Genomic DNA, 25,698 nt, shown 5'->3' with positions numbered 1-25,698 from the left:
TGCCAGTGCAGGAGGGAAATCCAACAACCAGTGGGTGGGATGGTGATCTCGCCCAGGTAGAGGTGCTCCTGTAATCGGGATGTCAGCTACGGAGGGAAAATTATTGGATTTTCAAAATGGACACATTACATCCAAGGGGTTTAAATGACATTTCGGAATCAAGCTTGGATTAACCATACCAATAGCCTCTAGCCCCTACGTTCCTTTAGCTTACTTGCCTGAAATACTACTAGTAACCATGTCCCGATATACAAAACCCGGGCATTTCAAGTCAAAAATAACATCCCCCATGTACATACATATTAATATCTTACCTAGTTACCCCCAGCAGAAGCCTTTCGTTTTTTCTCCTATGTCGTCCACACGAACCAGCCGGATTATGCGGGTCATTGTGCGGGCCATCGTGCGTTCCACCCCATGCGTTCCACCCCATGCGTTCCAACTTTGGTCCCCACCGGCCACCGTAGTTTACATGGTCTCCTTGACAACGTTTTAAACAATAAAAAACTATCACGAGAGGAGTAAATAAGTAAAAAGTAAAATATATAAATGAACAACCATCCCTGGCGTCCTACCACAGTTTTAGATACTTTCCCATATTTATTTATTACTTTTTAATAAAAAACCAATCTCCCAGTAGTCCCGTAATCCAGATGTGACACGCTTTCCTTTTCGATTTATCCTCTATTATACATTTTAAATATTTGCTTTTCCAGTATCCTTTATGTTTATCTCCTAAACCTCAGTGCATATTGTTTTCCATGTTATTTGCTCAATTTTATTTGTATTCTTATTATATTATTTTGAACTTTGACCCCCAATGTGTTTTGGCGTTTTTTTTTATGTCAACCTCTGCCCCATCTGAACTGGGCCAATCACCACTCAGTGGTTTGTATATATACTGTCATGTTTTACACAATTTTATGCCTGATGAAGACACCAGTCCGGTGTCGAAACGCGTTGCTACTGCAATAAAACTATCAGCAAATATTACAAAAGACTACTTGTTTCTCCATCGTCTTGCACCACCTAGCAGCGCCGTGATAGATCCGCTTTTTTCTCTCTACCAACCTACCATTAAATCAGCGGTTTCCCTCGGCAACCGGTTTGGATCTGGCAGCAGCACTCGTGGTTTACCCGCTTTTATCCTAAAGCTATCTGGTGAGCATGATATTGTTTTCCTTCATCAGCTTACCCTACTGAGTTACGCTATGTGGCGCCGTGGTCTTTTCTCTATACCCCATTACCACATAAAGTAACACACGTTAGATTTAAAAAATGAGGCTCTGTCATTTGGTCCAAAAGTGGCTCAGTCCTGAAGGGGTTAAAGTACATTTTATTTGTGTTGTACTTTTTTCTTTCATTTACTTCACTATGGGGGCTGCCTTTTTTTTTTCATCTCTGTATGTGTCGATTAACGACACATACAAAGATGGAATACGGCACATACATCCCCATAGAGAATGCGAACGGGAGCCGTTCCATTCACTATAGTGTACGCCGTCTGTGTGGGAACGGTGCATGCGCCGCTCCCACACAGTGCAAAAGGAAGGTCTGCGGCAGAGCGACATCCGGCGCCATTTTCATTTGGACCGGAAGCCGCGGCCGGACAGTAAGATGACTACTTCCGGTCGCGGCTTCCGTCCATATGTTCAGAAGCAAGGCGAGGCGAGAGCAGCAGCGGCAGGAGCAGGTAAGTTATGTTTGTGCATGTTCGTGTTATACTCTGTCATTACCACTGTATCTAATCCTCCTACACTGTGCATTCGCTCAAAAAATGGCGGCACACAGTGTAGGAGGTTTGAACATTCAACCCCCTCCTTTCTCCTGGCACTAGCCAGGATAAAGGAGGGGGGATTGTTTGAGCACACTAGAGCGAGTGTGTCTTTTCCAATTTTGCAGCATAAAGCAATGAGGTTGCTTTACCACATGCCAATGCTGCAATTTTGGGAATTGCTCCCTCTAGTGACGAGCACATGGAAATGTTATAAATTAGAATCTAATTTATAATATTTCCTGACTGAAGAAATGTAAAAAAAATTGGAACAATGTGTAATCCTTTATATACTAACAGTTTAACTAAAAATATATATTTTTTTCTAGCGACACATTCCCTCTAAAAATGAATGTCTGCAAAAAAAAATAAAACATTAAATTTGTAAATTTCACTTCTACTTTGCTTTAATTCCTGTGAAACGTGTGAAGGGTTAAGAGACTTTGTGAATGCGGTTTTGAATACTTTGGAGGGGTGAAGTTTTTAACATGGGGTGATTTATTGGGGGTTTCTAATATATAAGGCCCCAAAAGCCGCTTCACAACTGAACTGGTCCCTGTAAAAATGGCCTTTTGAAATTTTCTTGAAAATGTGAGAAATTGCTGCTAGAGTTCTAAGCCTTGTGATGTCATAGAAAAATAAAAGGACGTTCAAAAAACGATGTCAATCTAAAGTAGACATATGGGGGATGTTAATTAGCAACAATTTTATGTGGTATAACTGCCTGTCTTACAAGAAGATACATTTAAATTAAGAAAAATGCAAATTTTCACAATAAAATACTGAATGTATCGAGCAAATTTCAAGTCCAATGTGTCAGGAGTAAACAATCTCAAAATCGATTGGATAAGTAAAAGCGTTCCGAAGTTATTACCACATAAAGTGAAACATGTCAGATTTGAAAAACAAGACTGTCAGGAAGGTCAAAAGTGGGAAGGGGTTAAAACCAGCTTTGAAATCAATGGGGGGACGACTTGGGATATTTTTTGGCGCAGATTCTGATGCAGTTTCCACGTAAAAAAAACTGTGTGTACTGACCCTAAATAACGCTCTGAAAATCATTTAAAAAAATGATTGTATCGAAATCAGCATTGTATTCAACATATGCCGTGTGAACACAGTCTAGGCAACAAACAGTGCAGTGCCAAGGTATATATGTAATTTCACTGTAATGAGCACGAAGCTCCACTAGAAGGCGCTATCACTGAAAGACCCAAAGAAGGCTGCCTGTGTTACCTTTTCTCTTTTATGGTAAAAGTCACGTGTTAGCCTTGACCCCACCTTCCCATTATCTGCATCTAAATCAGAGCGTGGTGGCGCGCTTCCTTTTTGCAATTTCTAGTGATAATGGTTCGCGCTCCCTACAAGTGTAACGTACGCACCAGTAATATACCGTGTAATAACCCTAGTACCGTAGTATCCGCACCAGGGGTATTGGTGTGCGGCCCGTTGTTACCGCCGTCTCGGTAGCGTGTATTTTCCAGTCTATGTCTCCTCACTGGGGAGCTCACAACTGCTGTATACAGTCTTTCCCCATCTTACAGTGTCCCTATAGGGAACAATACACATGCTGAGCAATGTGAGCGTCCCCTCCCCTCCTTGAACAGCACAAGCACTTCCTCGCCCTCCCCTCCCCTTCTCTTCTCCTATCCCCTCCTCCTTGTCTCTCCCCCTCGCCGCCTCCTCCAAACAACACGGCGTTCCTACATCAGCCGACAACATGGAGGCCGTCAAAACCTTTAACAGCGAGGTTTGTAGCCATCGATATCTCCCTATCTCTGCCTCTTTTCTGTTTTTCCCTTCCCTCACACCCCGACATATAACTGGTATCTCCTGAGAGGTTACTGTGCGTCTGTACTAACGATGGCCTGGGCGCAGGAATGACCACTTCCCCCTCTTCGCGCTCATCCCGTGTCCCCTGCACGACATAATGGTCTTATACCTACATACTAGTCATCACCGTGGGCAGCAAATGTTCTATTATACGTAGATGTCCTTGTGCAGCAGCTCCAATGCGGCGATCTGCAGTCTACAGGCCGTACAGTTCAGCGCAGCAGGCCCAGCCGATGACCCCAGTATGCTGCATGCAGATCATGGCAATACGAAGCGATACAGGACACGCACAAGAGATCGGTCTGCATAGTATTAATATCTGCGCGCTACACCACTGAAATACATGGATATTAGAGGCCCACAGAACATGTATTTATCAGTGAAGGGTGCCATTACTCGTTTACGTTTTGGAGTAGTTTCTTCTATAGGGAGCCGGATCCAGCGGTTTGAAGACATATGATTTTTACTAACCAGCCACATTAATTTCTCCAGCTCCTCTAATATGCTCACTGTTGTAATCTGGGTGCTTATATGGGATGGGGGACGGGGAGGGGGGGGGGGGGGGGGGGCGTCTGTTTACATAAGTCTTGTCCATAAATTACTATGTATAGATCCAATGTCCCAGTGATCAGACACAACAGAAAATATAAAGCGCAGCAGAAGTTTGGCTAGGCCACTTTTTTATGTACATTCAGACATGCAAGTGCAACAAAAAAAGCCACACCACTGCTACATCTAGAAAAATATAACTAAAAGATAATTGACTCTATTAACATGGTTTTTGCTGCATTCAAGTCAATAAAGCAAAACCCCCGGCATAGGGAATGCTAGAATTCATACAGCTATGTGAACAGAACTTATTAAATCCCGTTGACTATAAGGCTATGTTCACACGGAGTATTTTGGGGGAGGAATATCTGCCTCAAAGTTCCAAACGGAATTTTGAGGCAGATATTCCTCCCCCAAAATACTCCGTGTGAACAGCAATTATCGCGCCGTTTTTCGCCCGCGGCCATTGAGCGCCGCGGGCATAAAACAGCGAGATATACGCTTTCTCCTGCCTCCCATTGAAGTCAATGGGAGGTCGGAGGCGGAAGCGCCCGAAGATAGGGCATGTCGCTTCTTTTTCCCGCGAGGCAGTTTTACTGCTCGCGGGAAAAAGACGCCGACGCCTCCCATTGAAATCAATCGGAGGCGTTCTCGGGCCGTTTCTGCCGAGTTTTGCGACGCGGTTTCCGCGTCAAAAAACTCGGCAAAAGACCCCGTGTGAACATAGCCTTAGACAATACCTGGTTAGGACACCTCAAAGCCACATGTTGCAAATGAAACTTTTTTTTTTTTTAAAGTAAGTTACTTATTTCTATTATATTTAAGTTTTTTGCTGTTTTTTTTTCTCCACAATGTGGAAAGTATTAAAAATGTAATCATAAATTGACATCTTTTCCTCTGTTTGAGGTGAATAAGGCAAAGCAACCTGACTCACGGCTGCGGTAAATGTGGGAGGGAATCTCACCCCCCTCCCTATATTTTGGCTACAAGCCAGGAAAAGGGGTCTTCAAATTGCTAAGCATTGTCCGGCTGACATTTTGGGAGTGATTGTACAAATGGCAGCTGGCAGAAGCTATAGGACACACCAAAAGGCTAAGCCCTTATGCACACGACAGGGTTTCCCGGCTGTTGAAAAACCGGTCGTCACATGGCTGCAGTAGGAATAACAGACTCCCTAATGGGGCTATTCACACGACTGCTTTTTTGACGGCCCGGAAAAGCTGGCCGTCAAAAAATGGGACATGCCCTATTTTCAGCCATTCTCCCGGCCGCCCGGCTCCCATAGAAGTCTATGGGGCCGGGTAATACATGCGGCCATCACTTGAATGTGCTCCAAGTGACGGCCGTGCCTTCTGTCGCTCGCGCTCTCTCCTTCTCCTCCCCACAGTGTGAAGTGCATGTGAGGAGGAGGAGAGTATTTTATTTTTTTTGCTCCCTGTAGGAGCGGAATCCCCAATCCCCGGCCACTGCTTCGACAACGCTGTGGCCGGGGATTGGGGATTCCGCTCCAGCTGAAGTCCCTGACTTCACTGTGTCCATATATGAACACAGTGAAGTCAGGGGCTTCTGAAGCGGAATCCCCGGCGATGTGGCCGGGGATTCCACTCCAGGAGAAGTCCCTGGCTTCACTGTCCATATATGGACACAGTGACGTCAGGCACTTCTGAAGCGGAATCCCCGACCCTGTGGCCGATGTCTCCGCTCCAGGAGGAGTCCCTGACTTCACTGTCCATATATGGACAGTGAAGTCAGGGACTTCTCCTGGAACGGTGGCACTATCTACAGACAGGTGGGGAGGGGTGCTGTTTAGAACTACCTGCAGGGGACTGTGGGGCACTACCTACAGGGGGCTGTGGGGCACTACCTACAGGGGGCTGTGTGCCACTACCTACAGGGGGCTGTGTGCCACTACCTACAGGGGGCTGTGTGCCACTACCTACAGGGGGCTGTGTGCCACTACCTACAGAGGGCAGTGTGTGGCAATATCTACAGAGGGAAGTGTGTGGCAAAAATGTACAAATGAAATTCATCCGATTTTAAAACGGACAGGGAAAAAAACGGATGCAAAATCGGCCGTTAAAACCGGCAACACGGACCGGAATCGGAATGGATGCAAACCGGCCGACACTCGGACCCTGTCGTGTGAATAAAGCCTAAGGGTATGTTCACACGCTTAGGGTATGTGCTCTCACGCTTAGGGTATGTGCACACACACTAATTACGTCCGTAATTGACGGACGTATTTCGGCCGCAAGTACCGGACCGAACACAGTGCAGGGAGCCGGGCTCCTAGCATCATACTTATGTGCGATGCTAGGAGTCCCTGCCTCTCCGTGGAACTACTGTCTCGTACTGTAATCATGTTTTCAGTACGGGACAGTTGTCCTGCAGCGAGGCAGGGACTCCTAGCATCGGACATAAGTATGATGCTAGGAGCCCGGCTCCCTGCACTGTGTTCGGTCCGGGACTTGCGGCCGAAATACGTCCGTCAATTACGGACGTAATTAGTGTGTGTGCACATACCCTAACTACAAAAACGTCTAAAAATACGGAGCTGTTTTCAAGGGAAACCAGCTCCTGATTTTCAGCAATTTTTTAATCAAACTCGCGTTTTTTGGAGCTCTTTTTCTATAGAGTAAATGAAAAACTGCTCCAAAAACGTCCCAAGAAGTCACATGCACTTCTTTTTCGCGGGCCGTTAGTTTTTTACACAAGTGTTTTAAAAAAACGTGCTGCATAAAAAAAGAAAAGTGGGGTGGGGTTGTGTGTGGCGCAGTTGCATGTTTGGGGGGATTTGTGTGTGTGTGTATGGGGGGGGGGGTGCTTGCCGCTGATTCTTCAAAACAGCTGATAAGTGGCTATGAAGGATCAGTGGCGCCCGTGCATACTCCACTGCACAAAAATAAGACACAGCTATGCTGTGCATGCACACTACACACAGAAACACAGTTACAGTACGTGTACGGGGGGGGGGGGGCGCGAGGGGGGACAGAGAGAGAGGGACAGACAGAGACACACACCTTAGCTGCAGTGCGGCCGGTCTTCATAATGGCGCCGGCTTTCCCCCTACAAACCAGCTTCTATGCTGGGTCGCTCTGAACGGCGCATGCGCAGTACAGAGCCAGATGGCAGAGGCAATGGAGCCGTTCGTTGTGTCCTATGTACTGTGCTGTCGTATTCCATCTATGTATGTGTCGTTAAGAGACACATACACAGATGAAATAAAACATGGCAGCCCCCAGTACAGTAAGAAAGTGTTAATAGAAAAAAACATTGTGTGTGAAAAAATAAAGTCAATATAATCATTTATTAATTAATAAAAAAAAAAAATCATGACGCTGTCCCTTTAAAAGCCAGAATATTACAACATTTGTAATGCCGTTGTATTGATCACATAAATATCATGAGCAAGCTACAAAAGTTGCAGATGTTTACATTCTTGAAAGGTGCATACCGTAAATGCTATGTACACCTTTGAAAGTGATTATTTTTTTATTTATAAAAATGTCCTGTGTTTTGTGCAACTTCTAAATTAGTTTTTATTAAAAAATATTTTTACTTTTTGAGATACAGCTGCTCCGTATACAGAGGAGCTATATCGTGCACTGAATCCTGTACCTATCAGATCCGCGGGACTGACAGGTTCAGTGAAAGCGGGTCCTGCGTGTCTCTAAAAAACAGGATCCACCTGTTATCCAACACATCTAAGTTCATGATGGATTCTGCATGTCGGCGGCACGCATGACCCGCTGACACTGAACCCGTCAGGTCCGCGTGACTGATGGATTCAGGTCTTAGCGAACGATACAGCTGCTCTGTATACAGGATACAGAGCAGCTGTATTTCAAAGTAAAAATAATTTTTAATAAAAATGAATTATAAAGTTGCACCAAACACACTGACATTTTTATTATTATTATAAAAAAAAACAAACAACACTTTTAACCCCTTAATGACCGGGCCTGAAAAGGCCTTAATGACCAGCTAAATTTTTCTGTTTTTGCCTTTCAGCAGCCATAACTTTTTTTATTTTTTCATTGGCGTGATTGTATGAGGTCTTGTTTTATGCGGGAGAAATAGTATTTTTTTCCCCTCACAGTTTGGGTGTAAAAAAAAAAATTTTCTTACGGCGTGAATATAGGAAAAAGCTATTCTTGACATTGTCTTTCTTGTTTATTTTTTATCCTGTTCACGTTTCACGCTAAATAACCTATTCGATTAATTCTTCAGGTTATTACGGTCGTATAGATACCTAATATGTGTAGTTTTTTTTGGTTTTTATTTAGTGTAGGGGCAATAAAATATATTTTATGCAAAATAATGACATTTTTTGGGACTTTTTATTTATTTCTTTTTTTTGTGACTTTTTTTTAAAAATCCCATTAAGGGATAAATTTATAACTTTATTTTTTGCTTGTAATGTATTAGCATACTCCTGTATGCTAATACATTACACTGTGTCACTATGACGCAGGCTGCTGATCGGGTAGCACATAGTGTGCCTGAACAGCAGACAAACGGAACAGACAGCCCTGGGGTCCTTTGTAGGTCCCCAGATGCGATCAAAGAGGGGAATTCCCTTTGATCATGCCGCGGTCACGGACAGGGGCAATCAAACAGTTAAACAGCTGGGGTCCGAATGTTTTCCGACCCCAGCTGTATTCAGGAGGCTCCTCTAAGATCAGTTACAGATTAGTTACAGCTCCTGCTTATAAGATGAGCGCTCACACGAGCACTCATCAGCCTCAACTACAGTGACGCCAAAAGACGTAGTTGTAGGCTGGGGACCTGCACCGCCTGACGTCAAAAGACTATGCTTTTCTGTTTTGGAATAAACCTGAAATGTCTGAATTCACGGGTGGAAGCTACAGGGTTTCAAAAAGCCCTTGTGTGCTTGCAGTCTGTTGTATTTACAGGCATCTGTAGATGGTGGCTAGTTAGGCTACTGTAAAATGCAGCCATCTTTTCTCGGTGGTGGGTGGTCATCTGCAAGAGTTTTGATCCATCAGTGCTTTCCTATAGCTTTCTTATACTTAGGCGGGATTCACACGACCGGGTCCCGCCCGAGTGTCGGCCGGTAAAATCTGCCATTTTGCCCGGCCGGTTTGCATAAAGTTTTGCATCCGTTCCGGGCCGGGCAGATCTGGACAGTGACATCAGCGGCAACTCCTGAAGGGGAATCCCCATGTGCTCGGGGATTCCGCTTCAGGAGTTTCCCCTGATGTCACTGCCCAGATATAGACAGAGACATCAAGCGCTCTGTCCAGGAGCGGAATCCCCGAAAACACGGGGATTCCGCTCCTTCAAGGAGCTAAAGTGGGGCTAGCACATAGCAGAGCGGGGAGATACCTCCCCGCTCTGCTATAGTGGCATCGCTACAGTAGTAGCAGCCGCAGCAGCAGCAGCTGCTAGCGGCGCCATGGAAGGTGTCGCCAGGCCAGGACGCTTTTAACAAGCAGGGGAAGGGAGCCAGCCGAAAATACCCGGCCGAAAATAGAGCATGTCCTATTTTTTGACGGCCAGTTTTCCCGGACGTCAAAAAATCAGTTGTGTGAATAGCCCCATTAGGGGTCTATTATTCCTAATGCAGCCGGGTGCCGACCGATTTATGAACGGCCGGCACACGGACGGGAAACCCTGTCGTGTGAATGAGGCCTTACAAGGGTTTTCCTGTATTATGTAAATAAAGCATTATAAGGAGCCCGCACTTCTCATTCTTTTCGGAGTCGTCCCAGCTTCCAAGAGGCTCTGTCACCAGTTTATAAGTGCCCTTTCTCCAACATAATCTGATAGGCGCTGTAATGTAGATAACAGTGGTTTTTATTTTGAAAAACGATCATTTTTGAGCAAGTTATGAACAATTTTCGATTTATGCTAAATAGTTCTTAACCCCTTAGTGACCAGCCCATTTTAGGCCCTAATGACCAAGCTATTACTTTTTTATTTTTTCGTCTACATAGCTGTATGAGGACTTGTTTGTTTGCGGGATGTGTTGTACTTTTTAATAGCACCATTTTTGGGTACATATAATTTTTTTATTAACTTTTATAAACTTTTTTTGGGGGGATTATAAAAAAACCCTGAAATTACGCCATTGTTCTATGCGTTTTTAAATTGACGCCGTTCACTGTGAGACGTAAATAACACATTACCTTTATTCTATGGGTCGGTAAGATTACGGCGATACCACATATGTAGAGGTTTCTTATGTTTTATGACTTTTGCACAATAAAAACACTTTTGAACTAAAATTATTTGTTTTTGCATCGTCGCTTTCCAAGAGCCGTAACTTTTTTTTATTTTTCCATCAATGTAGTGATTTTTTTGGCTTGTTTTCTGGGGGAAGAGACGTAGTTTTGATTGGTACTGTTTTGGGGTGCATGGGACTTATTGATTAATTTTTATTATTTGGGGGGCAACGGAAAAAAATTGCAATTTCGCCATTGTTCTTTGCGTTTTTTTTTACGGTGTTCACCTTGCGGTTTAAATTACATATTAACTTTATTAATGGAGTCATTACGGTCGCGGCGATACCATATATGTGTACTTTTATTTTTTTTTACACTTTTACTAAATAAAACCACTTTTTATGGAAAAAAATGGATTTATTTTTTTACTGTACGTTTTATTAATAATCTTTATTTCACATTGATTACTTCTTTTATTAGTCCCACTAGGGGACTTTACTGTGCGATCTTCAGATCGCTGCTATAATGCTCTGGTATACTTCGTATACCAGAGCATTATTGCCTGTCAGTGTAAATCTGACAGGCAATCTGTTAGGACGTGCCTCCGGCGCGTCCTAACAGGCATATGTCCAGAGCAGACCTGGGGGCTTTCATCAAGCACCCTGCTGCCATGACACCCCATCGGAGATCCGTGGTTGCATTCGCGGGCCGCCGATGGGTGACAGAGGGAGCTCACTCCCTCTGTAAACAAAGTTAAATGCCGCGGTCGCTATTGACAGCGGCATTTAACGGGTTAAACGGCCGCGATCGAAGTAAACTTCGATCGCGGGCGTTGGAGCAGGAGCTCAGCTGTCATCAGACAGCTGAGCTCCGGCTCCAGCCTGCACGGGAGACCCGTGCAGGACTTAGACTAGGCTCACGTGAAAAGGCGTCAGCCTAGCCTATAAGGCCCCTTAGTGACGAACGTAAAAAGGCGTATTGTTGGTCACTAAGGGGTTAATGACCAACTGGGTGTTTTTTACCAAGTGGGCGTTGTAAAGAGAAGTGTATGACGCTGGCCAATCAGCGTCATACACTTCTTCATTCATACCCAGTTTGTTTCACTGCACAGCGTGATTTCGCGAGATCAAGCTGTGACAGGACTTTCTCCCATGGAGGAGTCAACAGACATCGCCTCGAGCCGTGCCAGGACGTTTATCCGAATCTGCAGTGGCTGGAGGCGATGTCTGTTCTGTCTTCCATGGCTCCGATAAAGAACCTGTGGGAGGAAGTCATGTCACAGTGTGATCTCGCGAGATCACGCTGTGCAGTGAAACAAGCTGGGTTGGAATGAAGAGAAGTGTATGACTCTGATTGGTCAGCGTCATACACTTCTCTTTAGAACGCTCACTTGGTAAAAAGTAAAAACACGCCCAGTTGGTCATTAAGAACTATTTAGCATAAATCTAAAATTGTTCATAACTTGCTCAAAAGTGATCGTTTTTCAAAATAAAAACCACTGTTATCTACATTACAGCGCCGATCAGATTATGTAGGAGATAGGGCACTTATAAACTGGTGGCAGAGCCTCTTTAAAAGGTTAGATATTAAATATTTTGGTTTTTTTGAGCATCTTAGTCTTTTTAGGGTATGTGCACACACTTAACCAAAAACGTCTGAAAATACGTAGCTGTTTTCCGCTGCGTTTTTTTACGGACGTTTTTGGAGCAATTTTTCTATAGAGTCAATGAAAGACGGCTCAAGAAGTGACATGCACTTCTTTTTCGCAGGCGTTTTTTTACGCGCCCGTTTTTCAAAACGGCCCCGTCGGAACTGAATGCCGTATTTCCCATTGAAATCAATGGGCAGATTTTGGATCCGTTCTGCTTCCGATTTTTCGGCCGTTTACGGCCTGAAAGACGTCCGAAAATAAGCCGTGGGAACATACCCTTAGGGTTAAAAAAAAACAAAAAAACAACTCACTTAAAGGGGACATCTCATAAGGACAACCCATTTTGACATCTAATCGGCCCATTGATAAGTTGATCACCATGGATTCGGCTTCTGTAACCTTAGGCAATCAGTGGCAGCACCCTCACAGGGGAATTGTTCAGTGAATCGCCGACCATGAAATACATGGAAGAGCCGAGTCCACCAAAGTGGCAACCGCTGTTAGCGGTTCTTCATTCTGGCTTATAGAAGGAGAGCCCCTCATTTAATTACGTCGATATGCCAATAGAAAGGGATTTCTACCGTGAGACAACCCCTCTAAAGTTCATGTACATAAGACTGGATGACCACTTCAATTTTTCATGTGCAAAATTTCGCTTTTCAGTGTAAATACAATTTAACCAGATTTGGCCAGGGGGAATATTGTAAGCACATTTCAGCAAGTTTGATGCTCTTGTGTTTACTCTCAGGTATAGATTTTAGAATTGAGCTTTGCCGTTTGTTAGTGAGGCGGCATAAACAATACTGTGGGTAGAAAACGAATCTATTGCTTTATCTATAGGTGCTGTTAGGTCACATGACCCCCACCCTGACTAACTGAATCTTACAGGTCTTCTTTGTGGACTTGAGAAGTCCGTCTTTATTCATTCCTATGAGACTCATATCGAGGCACATTTTATGACCAGGTCTAGACACTATCGCATCTCCACTTGTTTTCTGTCAATGGAAATAGGAAAAGGGTGTGATATCCTGAAGGTCATTATCACAGCCCTTCTCATCTCTCTATTGACAGAATAAGGCCCTTCCTACACTGAGTATGTTTACTGCATGCGCCCGGACCCATAGGCTCCTCTTTACCCAAATGAGGCCAAAAGGGGTTCTTTTGGTGTCTGTCAGGGTTGCAGTTTTTCTGCCTTATGGAAAAGCGCAAGCAGACTGCACTACTCCATACCCTATTGGGGACAGATGTTGCTGTATGGCATCCGTCACAGCCTACATTTAACGTATACATCACGAGCGTTTCTTGACAAATACGATATGAAATGTTAAATGACAAATACGAAAAACATAGACTAGTAAAGGTGCCAGGAGAGAAGGTGTAGGAAATAGATTTAGCTGGACCTTTTTTTTTTTTAGACCTTATTCAGATGTCCATAAAGTGGCCGCAAGTAATTGCTTAACTGTAGGTCTAATGACTATAACAGTATCATAGAAACCTATGTTGCTTTTAGTATGGATCATTAGTGGCCTCAATTTGGATGCTTGACGTGAGTGTGAGGTCTGTCTTTTATGTGCTAAAAATGGAATCAAACCCCATTAGGGAGCTGCAGGAAAACTTTTTCCAAAATTTTATTTTGCTTCCATTTAATGGGATCCAGATTAGTAGTATTAAAAAAATAAAAAAAATGATCACAATCTATGTTCTTCTCTACAGGCAGATAGTATCAAAGACGTTTTATGGGACTATTAAATTGATAGCCTAGCCAAAGGATATGCCATTCATTTTAGATTGATGAGGTCAGAATCTTGACACCCCTGCCGATTTTCTGACTGTGGGGGCTCACCGCATTTCTTTAAAGGTGTTTTCCCATAATCCTCATTTATCACCTATCCTGGGAACAGGGGTCCCCGGGTGCCCATATGAGAATGACGCCGACAGCCCCATAGAAAGTGAATGGCGCGGTGGCCTAGCATGCGCAGTACCACTCCATTAACATATGGCACAAGGGGACCTCGGAAAGAGTGGGTGTCCCAGCGGTGACCTATCCTGTGGATAGGTGTTAAAGAGGCTCTGTCACCAGATTTTGCAGCCCCTATCTGCTATTGCAGCAGATAGGCGCTGCAATGTAGATTACAGTAACGTTTTTATTTTTAAAAAACGAGCATTTTTGGCCAAGTTATAACCATTTTCGTATTTATGCAAATGAGGCTTGCAAAAGTACAACTGGGCGTGTTGAAAAGTAAAAGTACAACTGGGCGTGTATTATGTGCGTACATCGGGGCGTGTTTACTACTTTTACTAGCTGGGCGTTGTGTATAGACGTGTCATCCACTTCTCTTCACAACGCCCAGCTTCTGGCAGTGCAGACACAGCCGTGTTCTCCAGAGATCACGCTGTGACGTCACTCACAGGTCCTGCATCGTGTCGGCACCAGAGGCTACAGATGATTCTGCAGCAGCATCGGCGTTTGCAGGTAAGTCGATGTAGCTACTTACCTGCAAACGCTGATGCTGCTGCAGAATCAACTGTAGCCTCTGGTGCCGACACGATGCAGGACCTGTGAGTGACGTCACAGATCTGCACTGCCAGAAGCTGGGCGTTGTGAAGAGAAGTGGATGATACTTCTCATCAGAAAGCCCAGCTAGTAAAAGTAGTAAACACGCCCCGATGTACGCACATAATACACGCCCAGTTGTACTTTTACTTTTCAACACGCCCAGTTGTACTTTTGCAAGCTTCATTTGCATAAATACGAAAATGGTCATAACTTGGCCAAAAATGCTCGTTTTTTAAAAATAAAAACGTTCCTGTAATCTACATTGCAGCGCCTATCTGCTGCTATAGCAGATAGGGGCTGCAAAATCTGGTGACAGAGCCTCTTTAAATAATAATTATGGGAAAAACCCTTTAGTTGTCTATCAGGCACAGCGCCATACACTTGTCAATAACGGTGTTTGATACTGCAGCTCAGTCTCATTAAAGATAATGAAACTGCGCTACTATACTAGGCACCGTGACTTTTTTTTTTGGTAGTGTCTGTGCCTGGTAATGAATTTTATCATCTTCAAAGGGGTTTTCCCATCTTAGACATTTATGCTGCATCTATAGGATATGCCATAAATGCCTGACAGATGCTGGTCCCAGCTCTGGGACTCGCACCTATAGTTAGAAGGGGGTTTCCCCCGTTTCGCCTAATGCAGCGACCACTGGCCGCAGAATCCAGACGTGGACCAATGGAGAGAGGGTTGCACGTGCGTGCGGTTCTTCCATCCTATTCGATGGGGTTTCCAGGAACAGACGAGCAAGCGCTGCTCGGCTGTTTCCGTAGCAACCATTCTGTTCAAGTTTCCGGAACTTACATTGAACAAAATGGAGAGAGCAGTGCCCACGCGCAACCCTCTCTCCACTAGTCCTCGCTAGGGTTGTCACGATACCAGAATTTGGACTTCGATACTGATACATTGTGTAGTATTGCGATTTCGATACCAAAACTATACTTTGCCAACAGTAATAAAAAAAGAAAAGTTCTATTTTCTGATGTGAGGCGCGAGGTGTGATGAATTTAACCTCCATGTGCCTCACATTAATAGTAATTAACCCCATCACGTTTCTCAGTCATAATGTGTAAGGTACATGATGGGGTTAATTACTATTAATGTGAGGCACATGGAGGTTAAATTCATCACACCTCGTGCCTCACAATAAGTGAAAGAAAGGAGTTTTTATTTTATTTTTTTACAGTGTACACATCATAAGTTACACCAAAATATTTGTTGTGCAGGTTATTACAGCCGCGCCAATACCGAATGTGTATATTTTATTCATTGAGACTTATTTTAATGTTTATTGTAAAAAAGGTGTATGTGTATTTTTCTTTAATTTAATATTACTTCATGGTTTTACTTTATTTTAAACTAATGTACTGGCATATATTTATATATTGATAGTACACAGGCATACATCTATATACGGATAGTACACAGGCAGTTGTTAGGACATACCAAAGTATACCCTAACAACAGGAAATATGGTAAGACAGCCCTGGGGTCCTTCAATGGACCCTGGGCTGTCTGCCCATATATGGTATGTACCTCAATCACGTCACAGGGATTCCTGTGACAATCCCTGTGACGCGATCCAAGGGGCATCCCCCCTTCTCATTTTCCTCTTGAATGCTGCGTTCAGCTTTGATCGCAGCATTCAGGAGAATAGCGGCGGAGATGAGAGGTTTCTCTGATCTCCGCGGTTATAGAGCGGGGCTGCGGCTGTGTAATACAGCCATTGCCCCACTCCTGACATTAAGTGCGCACGCGGTCAGCATAAGGTGATATGGCCGGCGCTGCACTAATAATTCAGACGCTGAGAACAGAACATGGGGGTGTTTTGCGGTGCGCCCGCCATGTTCTGTCTTTAGTGCCGCCACTCATTAGTTCAGCGCTGGCCGCATCATCCTGACGGCACGCACTTGTCAGGACTCAGGAGCGTGGCAATGGATGTATTACACAGCCGCAGCCCCGCTCTCCTACATGCATGTGTTACTATAGTGAGTTGTATTCACTGTATTAGATTGTTGAGGTGTTTCGTTCATTAAAGTCTAACATTTGTTACATCCTGAAGGAACGATTAAAATTATGATTCTTTATTAATTATTCAATTGTAAAAACTGGCTCGCAAGCCCAATATACCCTAAGTACAGGCACAAGCGGTCAGAGATATGAGAAGCGTCAGTAGGTGTTAGGACGTACATCCACCCACAGATCGTGCCCTCTCCTTATGATATATACTTTCTCTGGAACCCTTGCCACAAGTTGAATAATCCAATATCTCTGACCGCTTGCTTGTGACTGTACTTAGGGTATATTGGGCTTACGAGCCAGTTTTTAGAATTGAATAATTAATAAAGAATCATAATTGTAATAATTTGTTACTATAGTGAGCTCAGTATCGAACCGTTTGGGGATGCACGGTATCAAAACAGTATTGAAGTTTTTCGATGCATCGTGCATCCCTAGTCCCCGCCTGGATTCAGCGGTCGCTGCACCAGGTGAAAAGGGGTCATGAGAGCTGGGACCTGCTCTCATCCTCTTTCAGACATTTATGGCAAATCTTGTGGATATACCATAAATGTCTAAGGTGAGAATACCCCTTTAAGTATACGTTATTAGCAGTTGTGTGAGTGACAACGCTGTATCTCCACAAGACAAACTTGTTTCAGAGTGGTCACCCATGGGCTGCAAATTCAATAGCTAAGCGGCGGCCCAGACAAAGAGCGCAGAAATTCTCTTTGGCCACTTTCACACAACAGTATTTTCGTCAATATTTAGCATCAGTATTTATAGGCCAAAACCATTACTAGAAAATAAACAGAGAAAAAGGATAAGCCTGTGTTCACATCAGCGTTGCTTTCCGTTCGGGGGAACCCCTCAACGGAAAGGCAAACGGAAACCTTAGCTTACGTTTGCATCACCATTCATTTCAATGGTGACGGATACTTTGCTAATGTTTTCTGTTTGTCACCGTTGTGAAAGGGTTCAGGTTTATTTACGGAATCAATAGTGCAGACAGAAAGCTCCGACGGAACCCCTCAACGGAAAGCAACACTGATGTGAACAGGCCCTAATAGAAAGATTTGCATCTGTTATATATTTTAGGCCCTCTGTTTTAGTTTTGGCTTACAAATACTTAAGCAAAATACGTCTGGGTGAAAGTGGCCTTTGTGACAGGAATGGACAAAATACTCTTGGGTTCATCAGTTTGGCCGATCCAAAAGCTGATTTGACCTTTGAAAAACTTTTTCAACAAAACAACCCAAGGTCCCTAATTATTAATTACGATAGGGCATTAGGTTTTCCTCTTTTAGCACACTTATTTTTCCCTATTAATCAGCGATATTAAATAACCCAAAAGCTAATTATAATCATAATATGGCTCTTAGGATCTGTTTTATATATGCAAGGACAACACCAGCCCACTCCACTGAGGCCGTGCGATTCTGTTGATGCTTTAATAAAGACCCTAAAATGTGGCTGTATTACAGGCATTTGAAACAGGCCTTATGTGACTATATAGTTTAGGGTGGAAAAAGTATGGCAGAAATCACTGACATATTGCACAGCATGCTTAAGGTTACATTTCAATACCTTTTTAAACTAAAAAACTTATTTACAGTATACTGAAAAAGGTGGTGTGCAAGGGGTCTTAGACGGAATTCACACGACAGGGTTTCCCGGCCGGGTGCCGGCCGTTCATAAATCGGCCGTCACCCGGCTGCATTAGGAACAATAGACCCCTAATGGGGCTATTCACACGAGCGATTTTTTGACGGGCCGGGAAAACCGGCCGTCAAAAAATGGGACATGCCCTATTTTCAGCTGGGTACCCGGCCGCCCGGCTCCCATAGAAGTCTATGGGGCCGGGTAATACACGGCCATCACTGGAATGTGTCCCGAGTGATGGCCGGGTCTACCGTCGCTCGCGCACTCTCTCCTCCTCCTCACAGTGCAGAGTTCATGTGAGGAGGAGGAGGGTCTTTTTTTGCTCCCTGTAGGAGTCGGAATTCCCAATCCCCGGCCGGGGATTGGGGATTCCGCTACAGGAGAAGTGCGTGACTACACTGTCCATATATGGACACAGCGATGTCACTTACTTCTGCAGCGGAATCCCCGACGCTATGGCCGGGGATTCCGCTACAGGAGAAGTGAGTGACTACACTGTCCATATATGGACACAGCGATGTCACTCACTTCTGCAGCGGAATCCCCGACTCTATGGCCGGGGATTCCGCTACAGGAGAGGTGAGTGACTACACTGTTCATATATGGACACAGTGACGTCAATCACTTCTGAAGCGGAATTCCCGACCTGTGGCAGGGAATTCCTCTCCAGGAGAAGTCAGTGACTACACTGTCCATATATGGACATTGATGTCAGTGACATCCTGGAATGTGGGGGGGGGGATGGGTGCAACCTACAGGGGGCTGTGTGGCAACCCCTACAGGGGGCTGTGTGGCAACCCCTACAGGGGACTTGGTGGCAACCCCTACAGGGGACTTGTGGCATCACCTACAGGGGGCTGGGTGGCATCACCTACAGGAGGCTGGGTGGCATCACCTACAGGAGGCTGGGTGGCATCACCTACAGGGGGCTGGGTGGCATCACCTACAGGGGGCAGGGTGGCATCACCTACAGGGGGCAGGGTGGCATCACCTACAGGGAGCTGGGTGGCATTACCTACAAGGGGCAGGGTGGCATTACCTACAAGGGGTAGGGTGGCATTACCTACAAGGGACAGGGTGGCATTACCTACAAGGGACAGGGTGGCATTACCAACAGGGAGCTGGGTGGCATTACCTACAAGGGGCAGGGTGGCATTACCAACAGGGAGCTGGGTGGCATTACCTACAAGGGGCAGGGTGGCATTACCAACAGGGAGCTGGGTGGCATTACCTACAAGGGGCAATGTGGCATTACCTACAAGGGGCAGGGTGGCATTACCTACAAGGGGCAGGGTGGCATTACCAACAGGGAGCTGGGTGGCATTACCTACAAGGGGCAGGGTGGCATTACCTACAAGGGGCAGGGTGGCATTACCTGCAGGGGGCTGGGTGGAAATTATCTGCATAGAGCTGTGTGTGGCAACAAATTTAAATGAAATTTATCCGATTTTAGAAACGGACAGGGAAAAAAACGGATGCAAATCGGGTCCAAATCGGCCGGTAAAACGGCAACACGGCCCGGAACGGAATCGGCCGGGAAAATCGGCCGATTTTCCCGGCCAACACTCGGACCCTGTCGTGTGAATGAGGCTTTAGGCTGCATTCAGATAGTTGTATTTATTTAACCCCTTAAGGACATGGACTAGTTTGCACGTTAAGGGCGCAGCCCCATTTTTCAAATCTGTCATGTCACTTTATGTGGTAATAACTTTGGAATGCTTTTACCTATCCAAGCGATTCTGAGATTGTTTCCTCCTGACACATTATACTTTAAGTTAGTGGTAAAATTTTGTCGATACATTCAGTATTTTATTGTGAAAAATGCCCAAATTTTGCGAAAAACGGCAAAAATTAGCATTTTTCTAAACTTAAATGTATCTGCTTGTAAAACAGATAGTTAGGCTGGATTCACACGAGCATGTTTGGTCCGTAAAGGACGGAACGTATTTCGGTCACAAGTCCCGGACCGAACACACTGCAGGGAGCCGAGCTCCTAGCATCTTAGTTTTGTACAACGCTAGGAGTCCCTGACTCTCCGTGGAACTACTGTCCCGTACTGAAAACAGGATTACATTACGGGACAGTTGTCCCGCAGCGAGGCAGGGACTCCTAGCGTCGTACATAACTATGATGATAGGAGCCCGGCTCCCTGCAGTGTGTTCAGTCCGGGACTTGCAACCGAAATACGTTCCGTCCATTACGGACCGAACATGCTCGTGTGAATCCAGCCTAATACCACACAAAATAAATGCTAATTAAAGAGGCTCTGTCACCAGATTTTCAAATCCCTATCTCCTATTGCAGGTGATCGGCGCTGCAATGTAGATAACAGTAACGTTTTTCTTTTTCAAAAACGAGCATTTTTGGCCAAGTTATGAGCATTTTTATATTTATGCAAATGAGCCTTTCTTATGGACAACTGGGCGTTTTTAATCTTATTTCCAAATGGGAGTGTATTGTGTTCGTTACATCTGGCTGTGTTTACTTGTTTTACTAGCTGGGCGTTGTGAATGGAAGTGTATGATGCTGACGAATCAGCATCATCCACTTCTCTTCGTTACCACCCAGCTTCTGGCAGTTCACAGACACACAGCGTGTCCTCGCTCGTCCGACGCGATGAAGTTCCTGTGGGAGGAAGTGAGTGACGTCACAGCGTGATCTCGCGAGGACACGCTGTGTGTCTGTGCACTGCCAGAAGCTTGGTAGTAACGAAGAGAAGTGGATGATGCTGATTCGTCAGCATCATACACTTCCATTCACAACGCCCAGCTAGTAAAACAAGTAAACACACCCAGATGTAACTAACACAATACACGCCCAGTTGGAAATAAGATTAAAAACGCCCAGTTGTTTATAAGAAAGGCTCATTTGCATAAATATAAAAATGCTAATAACTTGGCCAAAAATGCTCGTTTTTGAAAAAGAAAAACGTTACTGTAATCTACATTGCAGCGCCGATCACCTGCAATAGGAGATAGGGATTTGAAAATCTGGTGACAGAGCCTCTTTAACATTTCCCACATGTGTACTTTAGATTGGTATCGTTTTTTGTACATCCTTTTATTTTTCTAGGACGTTACAAGGCTTAGAACTTACTAACATTTTCAAGAAAATTTCAAAAGGCTATTTTTACAGGGACGAGTTAAGTTGTGAAGTGGTTTTGAGGGGCCCATACAATGCAAACCCCCATAAATCACCCCATTTTAAAAACTGAACCCCTCATATTATTCAAAACAGCATTTAGAAAGTTGATTAACCATTTAGGCGTTTCACAAGAATTACAGCAAAGTAGAGATTAAATTTACAAATTACATTTTTTTTCCAGAAATTCATATTTAATCCTTATTTTCTGTAACACAGAAGGTTTTACCAGAAAACCGCAACTCAATATTTATTGCCCGGATTCTTCAGTTTTTAGAAATATCCCACATGTGGCCCTAATGTGCTAATTCACTGAAACAGACCACCGAAGCAAAGGAGCGCCTAGAGGATTTTTGGGCCTCCTTTTTATTAGAATATATTTTAGGCACTGTCAGGTTTGAAGAGGTTTTGTGATGCCAAACAGTGGAAACACCCCCAAAAAGACACCATTTGGCAAACTACACCCCTCAAGGAATTTATTGAGGGGTATAATTAGCATTTTGACCCCACATTTTTTTGATTAATTTAGTGGAATAAAGCCGTGAAAATGAAAATATTTTTTTTTTCCAATAAAACGTAGAAATGTTACATTTTTACAAGGCATAAAGGAGAAAAAGCACCCCAACATTTGAAAAGCAATTTCTCCCGATTACGGCAATACCACATATGTTGTAATAAACGGCTGTTTGGACACACGGCAGGTCTCAGAAAGGAAGGAGTACCATTTGGCTTTTTGAGCTCAAGTTTTGCGGCAATGATTTTCGGGTGCCATGTCGCATTAGCAAAGCCTCTGAGGGACCAAATCACTGGAAACCCCCCAAAAGTGACCCCATTTTGGAAACTACACCCCTCAAGGAATTTATCGAGGGGTATAGTGAACATAGTGTATAGTGAAAAAACCCCAGAGGTTTTTTGCTGACTTTAGTGGAATTTGGCTGTGAAAAAGCTAGCTCCGTTCCCTGCCGTTACAGCACGGTGTCAGCTGTAACATACAGCTGACACCAGCGGCTGATGTCACAGGCTCAGCTTCTGAGCCTGCGCCCGGACACCTTTTAAGCCCCGCCTCTGGGTGGGACATAGCAGGCATCCGTTCTAGGCAGACAGGAGGCCATGGTTAGGCTTCCGGCCTGCCGGAGCATTCATCGGAACCCCGCAATGAGATCTGCTTGTTAACACCATAGATGCAGCACTTTTACTAAATTTTATATATAGATATATATATAGTATTTATTATTATTTTTTGTTATTCTGTTGAGATAGGTGTATATTTATATTAATTTTTTGCAAAGAATTAACACAAGTGTATTTCAAATAGGGGCAGAATGGACAGAATTGAGCCACCTTATTGTGAATTTTTATTCTAGTTTTTCTTTTGCAGTAAAAGCATGTCATTCTCTTTTATAAATAAATATGAGCAAAGCCTGTATTGAGAATAAAAGCACTAACATAATTTTAAATTTCAACAATAATTGAGAAGCTTCCAACACAAATCTTGACTCCTGTCTTGAGCATCCACAAAATGAAAAAGTATACTCAAAAGCATGTTACCAAAACACTTTCGTTTATCTGCTTTTAGCCTCTTCTATTGGGGCTTGACTTGGTGGAAAAAACAGGGAGTAGAGGGCCAGTCAAGGCTGCTAACCTCTCTCTGTCCTGTGCAATCTAGAATTCTGGGCATGCAGCGCTTGCTGGAATTAGTAGTGCCTTTAGTACAGCACTTTACATGGGCAGTTACAGAGCCCCTGGGGCAGCTGAAACAGATTCATACATCCCATTATTCCTTAGGGATGCACACAACCATTTCCCGTTTGGAGACCGCCAGACACAGATCCTAATGGTTTACGTGTGCTGTCCCGTTTTTGCAGGCCCATACACTAGAGTGTGTGAAACGGACAGCAAATACGGACAAGAATAGGACATGTTCTATAATTCTGCTGAATGGACACACGGATCCGCAAAAAAATGGATGTGTGCATGGCCCCATAGAAACGAATGCTTCAGTATGCCATCTGCAAAAAAAAACCAAACAATAGGACACTGAAGAATACAGCGGTCGTGTGCATAAGCACTAACATAGATCATTTAAGAACGCTATGTGCTGTTAGTTTGGGTCATTAGACTTGCGGCTGTTATGGGGATTTATTTGTTGCCCTTCTATCTCTTGGATCTCCACAGCCAAAATCTCATTGCTAGGATCCTAGTGGTCATTTGTAAATTATCATGTGTTGGGAGGCTGTTCGCTTATCTTATAGACTAAACTAGTTTACAATGGACTTCCAATTCCCACCTTTTAACACCATGTCATTTTTAGATCCAAAAGGAGTTGTCTCACCTTGACTTTGCTCTGGACCCAATTCCATGCACTAGAACAGATAGCTATTCTGGCAGACCAGCCAGTTTTACCTCTAGAGGCTAAAAGGAAGATAATGGGTGCACCTGCACCTCCACTAAATTGTACCCTGATCTACCAATCGGAGCACAGAAAGATTACTCACACTCTATGCAAATATGAATGCGAGTCCTCTCAATACTTCTCACCAAATAGGCTCTTTATGGCTGCTTAAACTTATTATGTTTATTATATTATGCGCGGCATATAAGGCTGGAGTTCCATAGGGTGATTTTTGGAGTGATTTTCATGTGCTACTTAATTGCTGTGAAAAATCGCATAGCAAAAACCACATGCATTTTACCATGAATTGCCATGGTTTTGTGATTCAGTTGTTTTTTTCTTACAAGTAAAGCACATTGAAACCATGAAACACTAAGGGTAAAGCCACACGCAGCGGCACTGACCCGACCAACATTTGCACTAGCACCATGTTCGGGGATGCTGTCAGACAGCATCTTAAAGGCCGCGCTTTGTTGCGGGTAAAACGGCCCTTTACCTGCAAAATCGTGCGGCCATAAAGGGCGTATTAATAAATAGGCGTACAATTTTGCAGGTAAATGACTGTTTTACGCGCAACAAAGCGCGGCTATTAACTGGCTATTTGACAGTCACACCGAACACGGTGCGAGTGCGGTTGTTGGCCGCGTCGTGGCCATTTCGGATATGGGATACATGGAGTCGAGCAGGACACTGTCTCCTACTGAAGAGTTATGAGCAGCCGACAGCATGGACTTTACACAGTCCGTGCTGCTGTTAGATACAAGATAGCTAATACAAGTGATTTAGAAAAATTATTAAAGTGCACACTCCTGCACTATAATCGTTTTTCACTGAAAGTGGAGGTATACTTCGTAAAATAATACAATTTTGTACACTGTGGTCATATCTTTAATAATTGCGAGGATTGTGTTTAATTCATAAGATGGGCTTTACACTGCATAGTGTGCTTTACCTGGGCCTTTGAGTCTTCCGTAGCCTGTACATGTAATGTGAATGTCTCGGATCGCACAAATAATGCCAAGACCACACTTCTACATTTTTTGTGAAGTAAAGGTGTTTTTCCCACCAAATACATTTATCTTCTATCCACAGGATAGGCGATAAATGTTCGATCACTGGGTCCCCCATCGTTCACCAAAACGGGGGTCCCAAATACCTTGTTTGTTCGCACCCGCGCACCTGATGTGAGAAGGAGTTTGAATGGAGAGGAGGTGGAGCCAACATGTGGCATCACTGCAGCAGTCACCCGTGTAGCTGTGATCTATTGATTTTTATTATGGTATGCTCTGCAGCTATCTGAATAGAACTATTCTCTTCATATTTCTTTTAGTGGAACAAGAGGTAAACATGTAACAATTTCCAAGAGGTATTGTGTCTAATACAATCTGTCATTTCTTCCAGGGCCGACATCAGGGTATAGAAGTGCCCCTATATCGATCTAGTCAGGTTTGAATATTTTATGAGAAACCTGTAACTTAAATGAATTCTGCATGTCATGTTTTGTTTAGACTTTCTTGTACATTGCTACATGATGTTTTGTCCGGTGACTTCCGAGGTAGATTGGTCCACAATGGCTTTGTGAATTGTAACATGAACCAACTATTGGATGTCTTCATTGAGAAAGTTGTAGATCTTTTTTGGTGTTTATCATTGGATTTTCTGTACCACCTTTGTGTGTAGGATACATTTGCATAGTTTGCGTCAAATTAGAATAGTGGCTTAAAACTATTTGATTATGTTATACTATATTAACCCTTTTAACGACCCAGCCATTGTTCGTTTTTACATTTTACTTTTTCACTCCCCGCTTTCCAAGAGCCATAAAGTTTTCATTTTTCCGTCAATGGAGTGGTAAGAAGGCTTATTTTTTGCGGGAGGAGCTGTAGCTTTTATTGGACCATTTAAGTACCATATAATGTAGTGGGAAACGGGATAAAAATATTTGTGGGGTGGAA

The 25,698-nt window shown here is 44.0% G+C and overlaps 1 protein-coding gene across 5 annotated transcripts in view; it reads left to right on the top strand.

Moving 5' to 3' along the window:
- The first annotated feature begins 3,081 nt into the window (after positions 1–3,081).
- The window catches only part of SCAF8 (SR-related CTD associated factor 8), a 272,897-nt gene continuing 250,280 nt past the window's right edge, over positions 3,082–25,698 (top strand). For 3 of the 5 annotated variants that reach the window (XR_012883211.1, XR_012883212.1, XM_075862688.1), the window contains exons 1-2: positions 3,082–3,524; positions 25,145–25,189. Coding sequence is in view for 3 of the 5 variants with exons in the window: in XM_075862688.1 (XP_075718803.1) it covers positions 3,495–3,524; positions 25,145–25,189 (75 nt within the window). In the remaining 2 variants the exon portion in view is untranslated. The remainder of the gene's footprint in view (positions 3,525–25,144; positions 25,190–25,698) is intronic. The other 2 variants (XM_075862689.1, XM_075862690.1) reach the window with 2 other exon arrangements.

This window comes from Rhinoderma darwinii, chromosome 4, assembly GCF_050947455.1.
Source record: "Rhinoderma darwinii isolate aRhiDar2 chromosome 4, aRhiDar2.hap1, whole genome shotgun sequence".
Lineage (NCBI taxonomy): Eukaryota > Metazoa > Chordata > Amphibia > Anura > Rhinodermatidae > Rhinoderma > Rhinoderma darwinii.
Note: the sequence above shows the minus strand (reverse complement) of the source record. Positions and strands in the feature narration are given on the sequence as shown.